We start from the raw sequence: 19,620 nt of genomic DNA, 5'->3' as shown, positions 1-19,620 counted from the left end.
GATCTTTAAGCATTTCAAAATTTTTGCTGGAGAAAATTTGCAAAAGAAGCTGGAATGCATAAATTCTTCCCCCCCCCCCAATTCCAGTCAAATATCTGAATGAGTACCCCTTTTCTCCCATGCTAATTAGGTAAATATTTGCTCAAGGGCTTGTGTATTTTTAGCAAGATATTTTTTTTCTTGCAACTTAAATCTTACAAGGTAGTTGGAGAATGCTCAAGTTGAACCTCTGTATACAGGGTGATACAAAACAATGTACAAACTTTTAGGGGAGGTAGAAAACAAAACAGAATCGCATAGTAATGTATGACAAAACCCCAGCCTGATCAGCTGGAGGATAAATGAAGATGCAGAAATGACAAGCCAATAATGGGTAGAAAAACTATTTAGCAATACTCTATGCGAGGATGGTACATGCACATGCTAAGTTTTTTTCCTACAGCAATTGCTCAAAGTTCTTACCATCCACAGTTATGCACAAAAAAAAAAAAAATTGATTCTGTTTTGTTTTTGTGTTTTCTACCTCCCCTAAAAGTTTGTACGTTGAGTTTTGAATCACCTCCTATACAGGGCGTATAGCTATCATCACACACAATTATTGGCAATACTTTGCAGTTTAAACCATTGACATCCTAGAGGCATATTTACAATTAAGAAAAAGTATCCAAATAACATATATACCTCAAATAACTGATTCATATGGCAAGGGGCTGTACTTATTAAAATAGAAAAATTAACTTTTTGTACAGTCCCAGTGTCCCAAAATCCAATTAAAAAGTACTCTGTGTATATTCCACGCTTGTATGAATTTTTTTCCCTGTATGAAAATTTGTGTTAGCAGACAAAAATTGGGGTGGGGGAGGAAGTGGCCTTTTTTTCTCTCTCTGGTTCATTATGAGATCAATACCTACAAATATTGTTGTTCATGAGCAATATAAGTGAGCTATTAGAGAAAATATGCCAAAATAAAACTTGGGAATTATGTGTTAAGAGTAGCTAAGGAAAAGACTACAAGACAAATATTTGGTGGGTTATATCTAGTTTAACAATGGTTTGTTTAACCTTTTTGCGCACAGACTTCTTGCAACAAATTTGGACGATGTACAGTTTTTTAAAGTAAGAGATTAATTTGCAAAACTGCTGCTATTGTTCATATAGAGGAAATTAAGGGGAAAAAGATGTAGGAGCAGGTTTTCCATTCTTTCCTCTTCTGTTTTTTTTATTCATTGAACTGTTGCAAGGGACAAGAAAAAAAAAATGTTTTTTTTATTTATTTTGCAGTTTGTTGCGGCAAATACCAGAGATGTTTTCAGATAGCAGAGAAACTGAAACTGTTCTTGGTTCTGCAATTCAAGCTGGCCTGGAAGCTTTGAAGGTACAGTGCTAGTTTTATTTTCTTTCCCCAGCTTTACAGAACATTGAAAAGAGTTCAATTCTGTACCCGCATTGACCAGCATGGAAAAAAACAAGGGACACCAGCATGTTGGGAGATTTGAGTCAAAGATTCTGGGTAATTTTTAAATATCTGTACTCTAAAAATCTATTGTATTGGCTGATTTGAATCATGTGTTCTCTGCATTTTGAGAGTTTACCACCACTGTGGCGCCAGTGTGGTTTGGACTTCGTAATGCAAGTCTGTCACTATGATGACCACTGAACTACCACAGCTGCAAAGAATCCTACTGAAAAACATGATATTGTATGTAATATAAAAACAACAGCATATTTTTTCAATCCCTGGTCATGCAAAAAAAGAACCCATGCAAAACATAATATCTGTATTTCATATTAGACTGGCAATAATTAGGTTAGAGCAATAAATAATTGCTTAATTTTCAGTATCATTATGAAATTCCTGGACTAAACACAGAACTCTAAAAATGATTATTTTATTCCAATAAATTTATTCAGTATTTAACACATTGATATCAGCCTTTTGAATATATCATGTGATCCTTATTGAACCTTGCTTTTCCTGGCATGTCAGGAATAGATCAGATTCTGATTACCAAAAAACTGGTGTTCCCCGATTTTCACAGTATGCTGGTTAATGTCGGTAAATACGATACATTGATTTATTACTATAGCAATTCATTATAATTTTTAAAATATTCACAAAATTTATTTATTCCTTTAGGCGGCTGATTGCGCAGGAAAACTGTTTGTATTTCATACAACATTGCCTATAGCAGAAGCCCCAGGGAAGTTGAGAAACAGAGATGATAGAAAACTTCTGGGGTCAGAAAAAGAAAAGGTGAGTTTTTGGTCTATCATTTTAAGTGTGTTTGTAATAGCTGAGATGGGGATGTAATTGATAAATAACAATGTAATCTTCAACCATTAAAAGTCAACTTGAGTTTGCATATTTTGAAAATATATTGTACAAAAAAAAGTATGCAGAAATAATAGTTTCTTTGAAAGTTTCATTTGAACTTTGTAATTCTGTGAATGCAAAGAGAGCAGTTTTGCCTTGCATTTTGAGCTACAGCTTCATAGGTGACATTATATTCAAAAATTGAATAACAGACCACAATTACTTGTTGCATATTGAGTATTAATATTGTAGTTTGTACAAATGATTTACTTGTATACAATTCCCATTCAAAAAAACTAGAATATAGTGATAAATGAATAATGTTAAAATAAATGATATCTTGAAAATTAAAGTGTAAATGAATGTAAAAAAAAATGGCCATGCTCTGAAAGACTTGGCCATTAAACAACTCTTCACTCAAAATCAGTATAGAATATTTACAAAAAAGTAACTATTCATAAAATTAGAATACTCTAGAAGGAGGAAAAAAACTTACAATATTAGAATATTTGTGAATTTCTTATTGGTTGTCAATGAATGCAAAATTAGCATAAAATTTTTAATTGTGCATGTGCTACTACTATAAATACCTGTTAGCAAGAAGGTTTTAGTTGCATGAGTGCTGGGGCCGCCAAGAAAGCTTTGCATTTTGAATGTGTACAAGACAGTGTATACCAAGAGGTCTTAGACCATTTCATTCCACCATCATCCGAAGACTTATTTGAAGTCTCACTTTCCAACAAGATTCTGCATCTATAGTCATACTTTAAGGACTACAAAAATTTGGCTTAAAGAAAATAAAATGAAAGGGCTTCCCTGACCTGCAAATTCACCCGATTTGAACTCAATAGGAAATCTGTGGGCCATCATGAAGAGACACCTGCAGCAATTCACCTGCTCAAAGAACAAGAAAGAACTTTTGTCTACTTTGAAGTCTGTGTGGGCCAATATCTCTAGCAATGACTAAAAGAACTAGTCAATAATATGCTAAATCATTTATGAGATGTTATTAAGGCAAAAGGGGGGGGGGGATTCCTACAAATATTGAATGCTTCTGTATTGTTTGAGACCCTATACCCTTTTTTTTCAGTTTATTATAATTTTTTGAATCAAGTTCAAAAGTATTTTAATTTTATGATTTTTTGGGAAAATGCATTGTTTTTACTTTTTTAGTGTATAATTTTTTTTTTTTGTGATATATTCATATACAAACTATTGTAGAATCTGTTGCACTTGTTTAAAATTTGTAAAATGATGTTTTCATTGAAATATAATACAAATCTGAAATCAAATTTTGAATTTTTCGCTGTATTCAAATTTTTTGAATGAGAGTTCTAGACCATTTCAGAAGATGGCTGAAATAATTTTGAAGTTCAAGATATTTTTACTGCCATGTGTGTAGTTCCTTATTTCAGGAACGGCAATACAAAGACTAGTATGATTGTCGAGTGACTGAAATAAGTGGACCTAGCAGCTGCAATTAGTGCACCTATTTCAGGCTTGACAGGTCAGGCTTAGAATCTCAGGAGTGGCATGGAAGTGTAACTAGTCTAAATTGGCTCAAAACTGTGTCCCATTGTAATTAGTTTCTCGTGTGCATAAGAATTACTGTGACAAAGCAATGTGATTGAGTGACAGAACTTGGGATAGTTAAATAACAAAATCAGTATGGTTTTTTCCTCTCTAACCAGTACTAAATAAAACATTTCATTTTTTATTTCCACGTCTTCTGTGTCAAAAATCTGTAAAAAAAATATACAATTCTAATTCTTTTTCTTTTTTTTCCAGACAATTTTAACTCCTCAAACCAAGTTTTATAATGACCTGGGTCAAGAATGTGTTGCCGCTGGTTGTTGTGTCGATCTTTTCCTCTTTCCCAATGCTTATATAGACATTGCCACTTTAGGGCAAGTCTGCAGGTTGACAGGTGGTCAGCTTTATAAATACACATACTTTCAGGTTAGTTTTTTTTTCTATTGTTATTTTTTTGACATTAATGCTTTGTGTGAGTTTAGTAAAGATCACTCTGTATAGTGGTTACAATGGATTAAACTGATTTGTTATAGTGCCAAACTCATTGTACTGCTAGAACTCTGTGCGATGGATGGTGGCGTTATATCAGAGCTCCATTGTATATAAGTGAGGAGAAAATAGTGTAACTTTAATTTATATAACAGGTGCCAAATTTTTTTGATTCATGGAGGATCAATTTAGAAATTTAGGAACAATCTGAGGAAATATTACCTGTATGTCATTACTTGCATCTTATTTCAGAATATTAACAATAAATTGAACCAGCATGAGCCTGTATTAACTTCCTTATTTTTTATTTCACCTAAAAATTACTGTGCCCTACCTGATATACCTTTTCAGACAAATTTTAGTGCTCAAGCCAGGCTGTAATTAACAATAATGGCGATAAAAAAGATCTGGCATTTTATAGGGGTAGACATTATCTAACATTGCCCTCAATCAGAAAAACCCCATATCTTAACATAGCTGTAGTACAAACCTTAGTAGTTCATTAAAAACATTGTTAATTTTTTCAGGAAAACACATAAATAACTTTTTCTTACCCTAAACACGTTCTACACTACAGAAACTATCATGTAATGTTAACACAACGACAAACAAACATGATCACCTACTTTAAACGTAATCTGCAACAACTGTTGGGCTACCAACATATTAAAACAAAAAGTCCCAAATTGTCCCAAGTTAGGCCAGAGTCTCAAGTATGGGCACTTGACTGTACGTTCAGTTATCCTGAATTTAATGATGGAAGCCCTTCCCAATTACGTCAGATTATTTATCAAAGATTTTTTTTTTGAATTAAAAATTTTTTTTTACTTGAATTAAGTTTGTTCTATTTTGTGTCCATCTATATGTTCAGCAGAACCCCGCCAATCTGAACTAATTGGGACCGGGACCTCTCCAGATTAGCGAAAAGTTCAAATAACTGGGGTTTGTGTATGTGTGTGTTCAGGCGTGCACCTGCCTTTAAAACATGGTTTTTTGTAACTGTAATAATAGTGAGTAACCCTATATGGATGAAATAAAAGATATATATAGATTAGATAATTCTGTTTTCCAAATGACAAACAACTGCAGGAAATTGAAGCAATTTTTTTACTTTCCAAAGTCTTTGCTTCAGTCAATGGACCAAAATGAGCTGATGGTCCAAATTGATCCTCGGTGGTGCATTGGCTGAAGCAAATGGTCCAATGACTCAAAATGTGGCTTTACAAAACATGAAACAGGTGTACAAAAAATGTTGCTTCGATTATGGCCTGCAGAAGCATGGAAAAACGTGACTGAAACCTTTCTAAAGAAACCCTGGGAAAAATTACGGCCAAGACTTGCTTTAGATAATAATAAAGAAAGAACAAAAGCATCCAATGAAATCCCTTGTTGCAAGGGAAGCAGAGGGAAACCCCCCATGCCGACCAAAGATTAAGAGAAAAAAAATTATATTTCAGTGAAAAAATTAAAATATCGTAAGAAAATACAGTTTTGCATGCTATATTAACCAATTTCTGTTAATGTAAATGCTTTTTGAAGGGTGGTATAACTCAAAATTTTCTTGAAGAAAATGTTTGTGCCCCTCCAAAGGTTGATCCTGCATGTGCCCTGGTCATGGATAAATGTCATAGGAAAGGAGCTGTGTGTGTGTGTGGCAAAATATCGAGAACTACTGGGTTAGATTATGATGTTCCCCCACCAAAGGCTCATTCAGAAACTGCCCTTCCATGCGTGTAGCAGCATGACAATGCAACCCCTGCATGTATCATGTGTTTGAGGCAATGACTATGAAGTGTATTGCTCGCTAGATATGTGTTGCTTCTTCAAATGAAAACAAAAGATTTTTTTGAAGAAAACTATACCTATGTGTGTCAATTCATTATTATGAGGTATCATTTGATGTATTCATTATCCATATCTAAAATGTAACGTGTCATAATGCAGAATTTATTAGCATTGTGTTTTTTTATTGGTCGATTCTTCAACTTTTTTGTGTACATCTTTTTTTCAAGAGCTGTTCAGATTAATCAGGTTTTCGAATTACCACAGTTCTAGTGTGTATTATAGAGTGGGCAAAAAGTCTGTACAAACTTTAAAAATGCATAAAAACCGGAAAAATAACCCAAATAAAAAACACTTTACAAGTTTGGCATTACTAGGCCATGGGAATATTTTTAAAACAGGAAAAAAACCCCTCAAAAAACAGCCCATAGGTGGTGCTGACATACACAAGTCAAAGAAAAGTGTATCAATCTGGTCCATCCAGTCTGTCGGAACTGAAAGATGCGATCCACCAAGAGGTGTCATGTATACATCCAGACCTGCTGCACTCTTCCTTTGCTGGATTTGTGACTTGCCTGCAATGTGTTATTCCCTGTGGTGGTGGTCATGTGGAACAGATACTGCTATAATAAACTATTTGGATTCATTCTGTTCGTTATTTGCATATCTTTTCTTTGACTTGTGTACATCAGCACTTATCGGCTGGTTTTTTAGGGGTTTTTTTTTTCTGTCTTGACCTAGCGATGCTAACCCTGCAAACCGTTTTTTATTTTGGTTATTTTTCTGGTTTTTATGAATTTTTTAAAGTTTCTACAGACTTTTGCCCACTTTGTATTTTCTTCCTCCATGAATTGAATGAAATTATACTTTTTAATTCTGTAGGGCGACATAGATGGACAACGATTTTTAGAAGACTTGAAAAAAGATGTCAGCAAACCTATTGCATTTGATAGCATCATACGAGTGCGAACCAGCACAGGTAATAAGAAAATTTGTTTTATTGCAATTATATTAGACACTTATTTTAAACTTTTTTTTTGTTAAATCGCCATTCAAACAAAATTCTCATTTTTATGTATCTTTCATTCACCTTTGCATTTGAATATATATTTTTTTAAACCTTTTTACTTAGGAATAAGGCCTACTGAATTCTATGGCAATTTCTACATGTCCAACACAACAGACATGGAAGTTGCTGCAATCGATTGTGATAAAGCTATTGCTGTCGAGATCAAATACGATGACAAACTCGGTGAAGAAGATGGTGCTTATATACAGGCAGCTGTTCTATATACAAGCTGCAGTGGTCAACGAAGACTTCGAATTCACAATCTTGCCCTCAACACAAGTGCCCAGATGGCTGATCTCTTCAGGAATTGTGAACTTGACGCAATCATGAATGTGTTTTCAAAAGAGGGTAAGAGAAAATGTGTTTCCTTGTTATTTGTTGTCATTTCTATAAAGAAAAAAACTTTTTGTATAAGAGTTTTTTTTTTGTTAAGCGTCTATTGATCTAGTGTATTATATAATTTGTTTGATTTTTTATTTTCTTGCAGCTATACAGATGATAATGGAGCATAACCCTCGTCATGTTAAAGACCATTTTATCTCCAGGAGCGCTCAAATATTGGCCTGCTATAGAAAGAATTGTGCAAATAGATCTTCTGCTGGCCAGCTGATACTGCCAGAATGTATGAAACTCCTTCCACTGTACATCAACTGCCTTATTAAATGTGATGCTATCGCTGGAGGTATGTTTTATTATCTATCTCTTCAAAATATATTCTATATCGGGGGGCACAACCTTTGCAATTTGTGGGTCAGATATGTGAGATGGCGACTTTCTTGTGGGCTGCAAACTGATGTTTTTATCGTTTTGGGACACTAATGGTCACATGCTTTTTTTTTGGTTTTGTTCTGTTCTTTCAAACCCCACACAACCCTTATCTATCACCAAAGAAGTAATTTGCTACCATTTCACCTCTGAAGAGGTGGAGCTATTTTCAGGCTGAAAAACAAGTAAGCACACATTGTGATCATTGGTAGGTGAGCTGTTGAAAAGTCTTGGACTTCAGAAAGGATAAAATTGACTTGTGACTAGAAAGAAATCATAATTCTGTATCCAGCAATACGATTTAGACACGCCCTGGTGATGCCAGCTACTACTGTGAGGGAAGTATTGAAAATAAAATAAACTGATACCAAAAATGGGCACTGCATCCTTTCTTTCAACTGTTATTGGTTGTGATTGCAGAGGCTTTATTTTCACCTGTAAGAAAACCTTGGATTTCAGCAGTAATTTTCCCATCTCTAAAAGAATCTCTCTTCCTCTTACTGAGAAAACTGACATCAGTTAGCAGAGTTCTGGATAAATGAGGGTCTGCTGCAGTTGTAGATGAAAGTTTATTGTAGGCTTGGAAATGTGATCTTGATTCTAAGTTGCAAAAAAAAAATTATTTGTTGAACGTTTTCATTTTTCGATAAAATTATATCATGATTTATATTGGTTGTAATAAAAAATATAACACCCATTTAATATATACAGTCGGGGGTCTCCTTATAATCAAGATGCTTTGTTCCATCAAAAAATATTTTATAGAAAAATGGCTTTAATTTAGTGTAAATTAATGGAAATGAGAGCAAACATTCCTAAAAATTTCCTTTATACAGTGGATTCATTATTCATGGTGTCCTGTAAGTGTTAGCACTGCCTTAATTTCTGTAAACGGTTTTTCTGCATTTAATGCTGTTCTTTCTGAAATTTCCTCCGTTTTTCGAATTTCAATATTTCTGTGAATATTGTGCTTAAACGTGGAAATTTTTTTGTTGGCATCAGGAAAGACAGGGCAACAACTATCTAATTGGGAGTCAGAGCACAGGTTGACCATGTAAAAATTTAGATTTTTTTATCTTGTCATACACTGTATTTTCACTCTCAAAACTAGTACAGGGTAATATCGAATGCCTGTTGAGCATTTTTTAAATTGGAATCGTTCCTCTACGACAAACAGTTGATGAGTCCTGCTAGCACTTACAGGACACCCTGTATAGAGACTATCATATACTATGTTCAAAAAGTTCCAAGACTTATTTCATTATGGAATAATGAATACTGGTAGAACCTACTGTCAGTCACAAAAGTCTACATACACCCTTGAAAATGGTACTTCTGAAGGAATCGTACATTTAATAACCTATTATTTTCACAACTTTATCAAAAGTGGAACAAAATTTTATCACTGTAAAGGACAAATATGGAATAAATTTACAAGAATATGCAAATTTGATAGAAAACCTCACAAAAATCTACATACAGTAAATACATTTCTGTTGCGTCACATAGAATTGTTGGTAGTATTTGAGAGGGAAGGAAGAAATATTGCTCCAAATGAAAAAGCAGAATTCTGTGCTTGTATTGCCTTTGTTTTGATGTTAAAATGGCTCCGTGGAGAGAGATTTCTGTTGCCATAAGAAACGTAACAGGGTCTCAGATAAAATTGCGAACAGAAAGAAAATCTTATGGTGAGATTTCGAAAATTATTGGGAAAAGCTGTTCCAGTGTCCACAATCCATTGTCAGAAATTATGAATCAACCAGAAATGTGTTTAATAAACCTCGCAGTGGTCGTCCAAGGATTTTGAGTAATTGAGATGTATGATCGATTGTTAATAAAGTCAAGTCGAATCCAAAATGATCCGCTCCCAAATTGATGCAGCATATTGCATCAATGACCAACAACACTGTGCATAATGAAACTGTCAGACTAATTCTCCAATCGAAAGAATTTCATGAATGAGTTTCGAGAAGAAAACCTCTAAATCTCCACCATAAATACCAAATACCTCTAGATACTGCAAGATAATTTGCAAGCATCTGTCGATAAATTATGTCTCTGAAGCCAATGGATCTTCCAACAGGATAATGATTCAAAGCATACTGCAAAGATTGAAGGAATGGCTCCTTTACAAGGTACCTAGACAGCTTCATTCACCTCCCCCAGTCACCTGACTTGAATCCCATCGAACACTTATGGGATGAACATGAGAGAAGAGTTCGCAAGTATAGTGTTACCAACAAAGCATTTTTGAAACAGACATTGTTGAAAGAGTGGTTCAAAATTACAGCGGATATAACAGAAAACCTAGTTCAGTCCACACCCAGGAGGTTGAATGCTGTTATTGAATCAAATGGAGGTCCTACAAAATATTGATTTTTAATTCAAATGAAAAAATTGTGCATATTAAAAAACTTTTCACCCATGTATGTAGACTTTTGTGACATGTTATTTTCACTCAAAGTGGTTTGTTTTTTAAATATCAATTTGATATTTTTCATTTCTATCAAAAACATGTTTTAATTGTTCAATGTTCGAATAAAAAGAGGGCGAGATCTTGATTCCTTTTTGTTTCTTCAATAATGTAATTTTTAAGGGTGGACTTTGTGAGACTAAGACTGTATTTATTTGGCATTTCCTTCCATTTACATCTTTGTATGAACAATGGCAGGGAAAATAGGAATGGCAGAAATACACAGGGTAGTCCCTGCCATTGTTCATACAAAGATGTAAATGCAGATTGAAAGAGAGCCTTTTTTTTTCATCACATCCTCCTGTGCCTTCATTCCTTTTCACTGCTCCTCTTTGAAACCTGTGAATTGTTGCTTATTAAGCAAATTCTTTGTCCGAGGAGAAAGGAAATTCACATGGGGCAAAATCATGGGTTGGGGGAGGGGGGGAAGATAAGCTGGTTGCAGAAATGTTGGGATGTTATGTTTTGACAGGTATTCCGATGCCAGGAGAGCCCTGTGAGAAAACGTATTATGGTGATGGAGCACCATGACTTGGACTTCTAAAGATCTGGTTGCTTGTGTCTCACAGAACTATACAGACTAAACGTCTGCATGATTCTGAGACACAAACCCTCCTGGTGTCAGATTACCCGTCAAAACATGACATCCTGATACTTTCACAACCAGCTTATTTCCCTGATCTTGTCCTATGTGACTTTTTCCTGTCCCCTCTGATAAAAAGTTTGCTTAATGGGCAACAATTCGCAAGTTCTGAAGTAGTGCAGCGATGAAGGCATTGGAGGATGTGACAAAAAAAAGGCTTGCTATCTGCATTTACATCTTTATATCAACAATGGCAAAAATACATAATTGCACAGGGTAATTACTTGGAAGGAAACATCAAATGAACAGGTTTGTATCTGTATTCATTCTTTCGTATTAAAATATGTCTCAGAACTTTTTGAATGTATTGACTATTTTCATGTATACTACATATTGTGCTTTGCATGCTAAGTTAGTTAATAATTTTTAAATTCAAACCTTTGAAATGAATTTATTCTAAACAGAATTGTATGGTTTCAGGTCAAGATATTTCTACAGATGACCGGAGCTTTGTTATGTTAGCTTTGAATAGTATGGATATCGAGTCCTCTGCTGCATATCTTTATCCAAGGTTACTACCATTAGTAAATGTAAGTTGGATCCACATGCCATTCGTCAGTTTCCCGATTCCTACATAAATTCAATTTAATTTGATCTCTTGGAAGGATTTTCCACTAATGCCAATATTTCACCTTAACCATTCAAGCTAGTTCAGAAATTTAAATGCCAAGGCCCTATTCAGGATATTTAATTTTTTTTTTCAATCAAACTTTGTGCAGCTCTGGTGAAAATAATTTATATCTTTTTTCAATTTTAATTCTAAAATTGTAAAAAAGGGTTATATTATAGCAAAATGGCTATTGTATGGAATAAAAATATTACTGTGATTATTTTAAAAAATAATCAGGCAGTGAAATTTTTTACTGCCTGATTTCAGGCAGACATACCACGTACTGAGATCTGCACAGAAGGGTTGACACCTGGATTATCTTCTCCCTCCCTCCCCCCCACCTGAAAATATTGAAATTTTTATATTTTTTTCAAATTCATTTTGAAAATTATGAAACTCTGTTGATCTCAAGTTTTTTCTCCTTGATTAAAAACATGTTTGAGTTATTGACAAAAAAGTTCTGAATGATATTTTTTTTAATGTAGACATATTTTTTCTTTAAAAATATTCATTTTTATTCCGAGTTCAGTTGAATAATGATGTATCATTTTTCAGTAATCAATTTCTACATAATTTTTACATGTTCAAAGGCCAAATACTGACTTCTCTGCAATCAAACTTTTTTTTAGCATGATGTCTCTCCAGATTCAAAAGAATTACCAGTTGCAATAAGATGTTCCATTGAAAAAATCAAAGATTATGGTGTTTACTTAATAGGTATTATTTTTATTTGATAAAGAATAGATATAAAAAATTCTCAAGAATAATCTTGAGAAATTTACTGGAATTACTATTATAAATAACTTAAAAATAATTCTTATTTTTTTGTAAGAATATTCTCCAGTAATTTATAATAGTAGTTCTTCTAGAAATTGCAACCAACATGGCTAAATTGCACAACTTGCAAAGAAATATGTGATATAAAAAAAATTAAGTGTATGTACATTGAAGAAAACAACAGTTCTGTATCTTCTTGGGATGAAGGTGATTATAACAATAGCTTCCTTTGTCAATAAACTTTGGTTTAAAATTTTGAAAACAAAAACTTCTGAAACCTCTCACTATGACGGAGAATATTCTCAAACTAAAAGTTGCCATTATGAGGTGATTGTGCCAAAAATTGTTTCGTTTTAAATGTTTCCGACGATGAAACTTGAGCTATATTCCATAATATATGACAAAATTAGTACAATTTTTTAAATTATTTATAAGAAAAATTAATATTCTCGATTATTGTCCAATTTTTACATCCAGGAGAATATTCTCACCTCACATAATGAAAAACTATTGAAAATTAACTTTTAGGTAGATATTTTCGTGCAAATATTTCTGAAAATGGTTTGTGAAAGAATCACTGACAAAATTTGAAGCATAATATAAAAACGAAATATTCTTTTGTGGTGCTTTATAAATTTATTCTTTTTGGCATAAACTTCACATAATTTTCTTTTTGTGTATCTTTTTCTCTTCTCGAGTTTGTTATCCAAATTTTGTTAAACATTACGAAACACATTTGTTCATTTTTACTATATCATACACTGTTTTGATAAATGCATTTAATTGAATCATGTTGTTCTACTCTATGTACAAGCAGAATTTTAGTGAAAGGGGGATGGGACATATACACACAATTTAAGATTAATTCACACAGGCACACAGCACTGCGTTAATCACCAGTTCCTGATAAAAAAATTAGTTCCAAGTAGTTGGCTGCATTACAACCTGCAGTGAATCTGAAAAACACAATAACTCTAGCACTAAAGAGAAGAGTATCCTCCCAATTAACTTACCGGTGATCTTTTTCTTAGCATTTTCTCTTTCCGGAATGAAAGTTTGAATAATGGACTCGAAATAACTCTTTAAGTGACTCTGCAGCAAAAGAACATGTTCAGTCAAAAAGAAAAACTGTTTACTACCTTTGTTCTGAAAAATACTGCTGCATCAAGTTTTTTTTATGTTCTATTTATGTTAATGTTCACTTATGTTAAAGTTACTAATAAATTTTTTTTTAGAAAATGGCCTTATAATGTTTCTTTGGATCGGTATGGCTGTGAATCCAGATTGGCTTCAAGATGTTTTTGGAGTACAGACACCTGCTCGAATAGACATAGAAAAAGTGAGGATCATTTTGATTTGGATATACAATATAATTGAGTTTTAAAAAAAATGAATTTTTGTTCATCACTTTAGTAATTACTTACCGTAAAACTTTCAATTTAAAAATTTTTAAATTAGCTGTGAACTACGTTTGCTTCTTAAAGAATTTTGGGTGATCTTGTGTTATTGTTCCATCTGTGACAATCAGCACTTCCTTTGAAAATTATTATGTGGACATTTCACTACATCGTTACCTTATAATGAAAACCTTGTACATCAATTTTTTTCGAAAATAGTTTTTTTGACAGTGTTACACTGAAAACATATCTCACTTATTACAGCTTTAAAGAAAAAAAATCGGCAACTATCTGCTCTCTATAGAGAAGAAAACAAACCTTTTGTGTGATATTCAATGGGACGTCCCATCCTTTTTGCTCTTTCTGTAAAGGTGGGAATTTTTTTATGTATACACAAGGTTTTCATTTTTAAGTGACGATGTGTTGTGATAAAATATTCTATCTTTAAAAAAAAAGAGTGAATATTTTTATGTGTTTTTGTAGCTTTTTTATAAAAACATGAGCTAAAAAAAAAAACCGTCTTGTAATTGTAATTATAAATATTTTTTTCAGACGCAGATTTTGGAACTAGACACACCTCTTTCAAAAGCAGTTCACTCCCTGGTTGATCGAGTTCAGAACGAAAGGCAAAGGCATATGAAGGTGAGAGAAAATGATAAATCCCTAGATTTGATTATCTGAATGTGTATTTGTTCCATCATGTGAGTGTACAAGCTGTCAATCAGCTGTCAGTTATGGGTTTTTCATTGACATCACTGGCTGTGTGACATTTGTTTCAGCGGGTACTGGTTCCAATTGCAATGGACCACGACAAATGCGAAGCTCCTGCAGCTTATAATAATATAATAAGCCATACCAATGTCCTTAGAAAAGTTCCATGAATCAAATTTTAACTGATTGTGAGCTTCTTTAAATGTACACTTTGAATGATTCAACATGGATACTGAAAACAGCAATCACCATGATATAAATCATTTTACTCTTATATTTTAATTTGCCTACAGAGTCTTTTCATTCCTGTATGTTTTGCGATTAGTAGCAATAGTTTTTTACAGTAGACTCTCGCTAATCTGGCACATATCAGACCAGTGTGTGGTGGATTACTAATAAACCCTGTCCACATTCCTCTGCTGTACTTCTAACGAATTGGTGCATGTTGGAATGTGTGTGTGTTGCGAACCTTCTCTGTGAAGTTTGTTTCTGTGTAATGTTTGTTATGTGTAGTGCTGCCATCTGCCATCAACTTTTCTATCTGTGCATGAAGTGTAATGATTGAATAGTATACTATTGTAGGCCTATTGCTGTCTGTGGCGAGATTTTTTAACGGAGATAGGCCACATTTGTGCCTCTAAAGTTGGGTGCGCTGGATTACTTAAAGTCAGTTAGAAAATCCCATTTAAATACTATAAACTTTTCTGCGCAATGATGTTTTTTTTCTTTCAAATGCTTGAAAGCCATACTGGATTACTGGATGAGCCGAATTAACGCACGACCGTATTATTGAGAGTCTGCGTATTTATGCATAATTTCTATGGGGTGGGCACAACCCCCTATAATTTGGACCACTGCTATTATCGGATAATTTTCTTAATTGGAATTATGCCTCTAGGATCAACAGTTTGCCAGTAAAATGTGGCAAGGGGAATAGAGTAATAACCCTGTATATAGATATTGTTTGAAGTACAACTATAAAAAATGAAAGACTTATTCCCGCTCGTACAGATAAAATGTTTTCAGTTCATTTCTGTATGTGCTCTGTCTTTCGCACTGAAGTATGTTAATTTTTTTTTTCCCAGCTCATCATAGTAAGACAAGGAGATAAAGCTGAAGTACTCTTCCGTCAGATGCTTGTAGAGGATCATACTTCAGAAGGCAGTGCCTCTTACGTGGACTTCTTGTGCCATTTACACAAAGAAATTCGCACGCTACTAACTTGAAGAGGATGATGACCCAGTGTCAAAAAAAAAATTCAAAATCAAGCGAAAAGGGTACTATTAAAAAAATAAAGTACTATTTATTGTGAAAAGGATGTAAAATATCGAGGAGAAAAAAATTGCGTGAATGGATGAGTGAGAAACAAAGAGAAAAAAAAACGGAACTTCTTTAGGATTACAAATAAAGGCTTTTTATGGGACTAAAAAGAAAATATTATCACGATGTGTAAGCATAATATATATATTTTTTGACTGTTTTCAGCTTACTCTTTAACTTTAATCATTATTACGGTGTAATTATGCTGTTATATATATATTACCGATTATCAAAAAAGAAAAATCTTTGTTTTCATGTACAAAAGAAAAGATGGCTGGACCCCTTTTTTTATGATTTGGAGCAAAAAGAAATGTACATATCCTCGTATTATTTGCCCGATAAATTTTTTATTGTTGTTTGGAAATATTTTTTCCTCATTGTTTACCTTTCGAGAAACAGGTTTATAAATATTTTAGAAGAGAAAAAAACGCAAACCCAAGTTAACCGAAGCAGGAATATTATCATTTTTCTGTGGACATAAACATTTATGTTAATTAGAATATATTTTTTTCTGAATGCATTGTTATTTTTTTTTTTTACGTTGAAATTTAAATGATGTGTTTATTATTCATGCGCCTTTCAAATGCATTGTATTTTTTTTTTCGAACAGAATGAATTAAACTCTGATCTATACAACAGCATGAAAAAAAAACGACTTTTTTTATGAAGTTGGAAGGGAAGATTGTGCGGGTGATATGCTCAAGGCTGTAGTAGGGAGGAGAACTTGGGGGGTCTGGTTCTCCTGAAATGTGTGAAAAAGGAAAAAGATGGCCAAATCTATTCTATCACTTGTCCCTCCCCCGAAGGAAATTTCTATCTACGGGCCTGGATATACTGTCTTTGACAGTGGGGAATGCTTTTAAATGAGAAATTACCAGACACAGTGGAGCTGGTTTGGTGCATAAAAGTACTTTTTTACATGCATGCATAGGTGCCACTTCATAGACTTGAAAAAATCTGTAGTTTATCATGTGATGGCACATTTGGCATGAAAGAAAACATGTCACTTATAAAAGGGATAACCCAAGGACTTTTTTGTAGGATAGCATTAGGTGACATTATAAATATATATATATCCTGTTTTCCGGGACACATTCTTCACCATCTTGATTTTTTTTAGCAATAATTGACAACTTTGCTTGCTTTTGGCATCATATTTGGATACAATTACCACTTTCTCACACCTGAAATCCTGGTTTCCCATATTTTTCTTGAGAAAATGTGGTCAGCCTGGAATTATTGCAAGGATTGAAAGAGTATTTTCTTTAGGGATTTTTCCATTCCAACGAATCACAATTTTAGGACTTCTAGAGATTTTTCTATAAAGGTATGGAAAATCTGAAGAATCTGATTTGCAACTGAAAGATTTTAATAAGACTGAAAAATCTGAAGACTTCCAGGTAAATTGGAAGTATTGCCACCTGTGTGCATGGCATAGCTGTCCAGTCTCCCTGATTTTTACTTCATCTTCCAGATTTTAGGAGACAGAATTCTTTCCACACACATATAAGTGATGAAGATGCTTGATTGATGTTCTGACGATGAAGGTGGCTTCTGTGCAGTGTTTGATCTTTTTGTACAAGTATGTTTGAGCGTCTGATAGAGAATTTTGTGAACTCATTTCTATTGTACAAGCAGCTTGAAGATCGAATGAATTTTGGTTGTGTTGTTCTTGCACGAGTGAAGGCATGTACTGTGTGGGTACCTGAATCTGCTTTCAGGCTCCAGTGAGCTCATAAAAGAGCAGGCAGACCTTCAACATGGCACTTACATAACTTGAAATTTCAAGCATTTATCGTCTTCACTTCAAAATATGGGAGACAGATGGCAAGCACCAGCAAAAATGCAAAACAAGCATAACTCTAGCAACATAAATATGTTAGGAGCTCACACATATGCTTAGAACACACATTTCGGCATGTGTTGATTTGTTAGAAGTTCTGCAGAAGAATGTGTACGAGGTACATGCATGGTTAAGCAATACATAAAGTCTATGCTCATTTTTTTTTAACTTCTAAGGACTTGGAAAAAATAATTAGTAAACTCAAAAGTTCATAAATGGGAAAGACCTTTAAAGGAATACTATATTGTTTGGGACCGGAAGATTAGTTCGTAAAAACATGCAGTTCATAAATTAGGAGTTCATGGAATCAAGTGTTGACTGTAGTAAGCTCTACTTGATGTTGGTGTTTTTTGTTGCATTTTTATTCCATACACGAAGACAAAGTCAGTTAAATCGAGCACATCATTCAAGCTTGACATATTCAAGTACTAAATAGGTTCTTGTGCACGTGTAATTGTACTACCACTAAACTACACATTTACCTCGTCCATATTGGTTTTTTTCCTCTGTGGAACTTCTAACAAATTGGTACATGTTGGAATGTACGTGTAGTGAACCTGACTCGAAATTTGTTTCTGTGTAATGTTTGTTATATGTAGTGCTGCACACTGCCATCAATTTTTTCAACTACGAGTGATGTGTAATGATTGAATAATTGTATCATTGTAGGCCTGCTGCTCTCTTTGGCAAGTATCATTGTAATATATGTAGGGTCGAAAGAGAAGTTATGCATGCTTGTATGAAAAAGATTGAATGTGCAAGCTTGCAGTTGCATGTACAGCTGCTTTAAGCTGGCAATCATCATGCTGGAGTTGATGGTTTCAGATTTAATCAACTGATTCTTTACGAGTTATTTCTTGCATTTAAATTTAGCCATGAATTTTATCATTATTTGTTCCAAAATTGTCAGTTATGTGCTTAGTTGAATGTGTCTTCAATACATTCAAACTCTCTGCTACAGCAAATTCTCTAGAGTTTCGGAATCTGTGACTCCCAGTATCCTACAATCCACACCAACTTTGAATACCAATAAAACTGGTGAAAACGGAAGTTAGCCCACTTTTCTTTGTGAAGTTTTTAATCGTTATTTAACTTCAGTAATGTTTAATCTCCATTACATTTAAACAATGCTGGAACATAGGGCTGGACAAGTGCCGGGTCATCATAACGACTAGAAAATTGGTATTGGCACATAAAATTTTCTAAATGTGGTTGTTAAACTAGGGGTGTAAGGGGAAGACAAAATTTTCGGAGTTCATTACGATACGTAGTTTAAAGTAAATGAAAGTATTTAGGACTTTTTCCTTGAGCAAAAAGCCATGCTGGCTCTTAAATATTTTAGTGATTTATCAAGCCCATTGTTGGAATATACTCTAATATTTGAGCAAGTATAGTTGACTGCTTTGACTGTACACAACCGGTCTATCACCATAAAGACAATTTAATAGTTTTACTTTCAGAGACTGTGTTAAAATTGTATTTTTGTGGAAATTCAACTATGCAGGTTCGTAGAGAGAAACAATGTCACTCTTCACCTGTTTATATGAGGCACGAAAGCCTTTATAATCAAGCAGAATGAAGATGAGGTTTGGAAAGAAAATGCACATTTCTTTGTTGGAGCCACCAACCTCTATCTGGTCGAGTGCTCTACCATTAAGCTATAGAAGACAGATATTTTCTTTCCTTAGAGCATTTGTAGTTAAAGCTGAACGGGACTGCGAAATGGACAGCCTCCTAGCTCAGCTAATAGCTCTAAGCTAATGATGTTAGTCTCCTGACAGCGACATTATAGAGAGAAACAATGTCAATCTCCACTGAATACAAAGTACGAAAGCCTGGGTAGCCAAGCAGAGATGAAGTTTGGAAAGAAAGAACAGGAGAGAGTGACATTGTT

General features: G+C 33.9%; 1 protein-coding gene across 1 annotated transcript in view; it reads left to right on the top strand.

Moving 5' to 3' along the window:
• Sec24CD (COPII coat complex component secretory 24CD) overlaps positions 1-16,399 on the top strand; it is a 41,180-nt gene extending 24,781 nt beyond the window's left edge. Inside the window, exons 12-22 of the mRNA XM_089239309.1 lie at positions 1,282-1,375; positions 2,138-2,254; positions 4,103-4,273; positions 7,001-7,097; positions 7,251-7,535; positions 7,675-7,869; positions 11,489-11,598; positions 12,308-12,395; positions 13,691-13,794; positions 14,405-14,494; positions 15,649-16,399. Coding sequence (XP_089095435.1) covers positions 1,282-1,375; positions 2,138-2,254; positions 4,103-4,273; positions 7,001-7,097; positions 7,251-7,535; positions 7,675-7,869; positions 11,489-11,598; positions 12,308-12,395; positions 13,691-13,794; positions 14,405-14,494; positions 15,649-15,789 — 1,492 coding nt within the window. The 3' untranslated portion in view covers positions 15,790-16,399. The remainder of the gene's footprint in view (positions 1-1,281; positions 1,376-2,137; positions 2,255-4,102; positions 4,274-7,000; positions 7,098-7,250; positions 7,536-7,674; positions 7,870-11,488; positions 11,599-12,307; positions 12,396-13,690; positions 13,795-14,404; positions 14,495-15,648) is intronic.
• Positions 16,400-19,620: the final 3,221 nt, after the last annotated feature.

Source organism: Pholcus phalangioides, unplaced genomic scaffold (assembly GCF_987345545.1).
Source record: "Pholcus phalangioides strain wild (caught in Gottingen) unplaced genomic scaffold, Ppha-v1.0 ptg000002l_1, whole genome shotgun sequence".
NCBI lineage: Eukaryota > Metazoa > Arthropoda > Arachnida > Araneae > Pholcidae > Pholcus > Pholcus phalangioides.
This window is presented reverse-complemented; position numbering and strand designations above follow the sequence as displayed.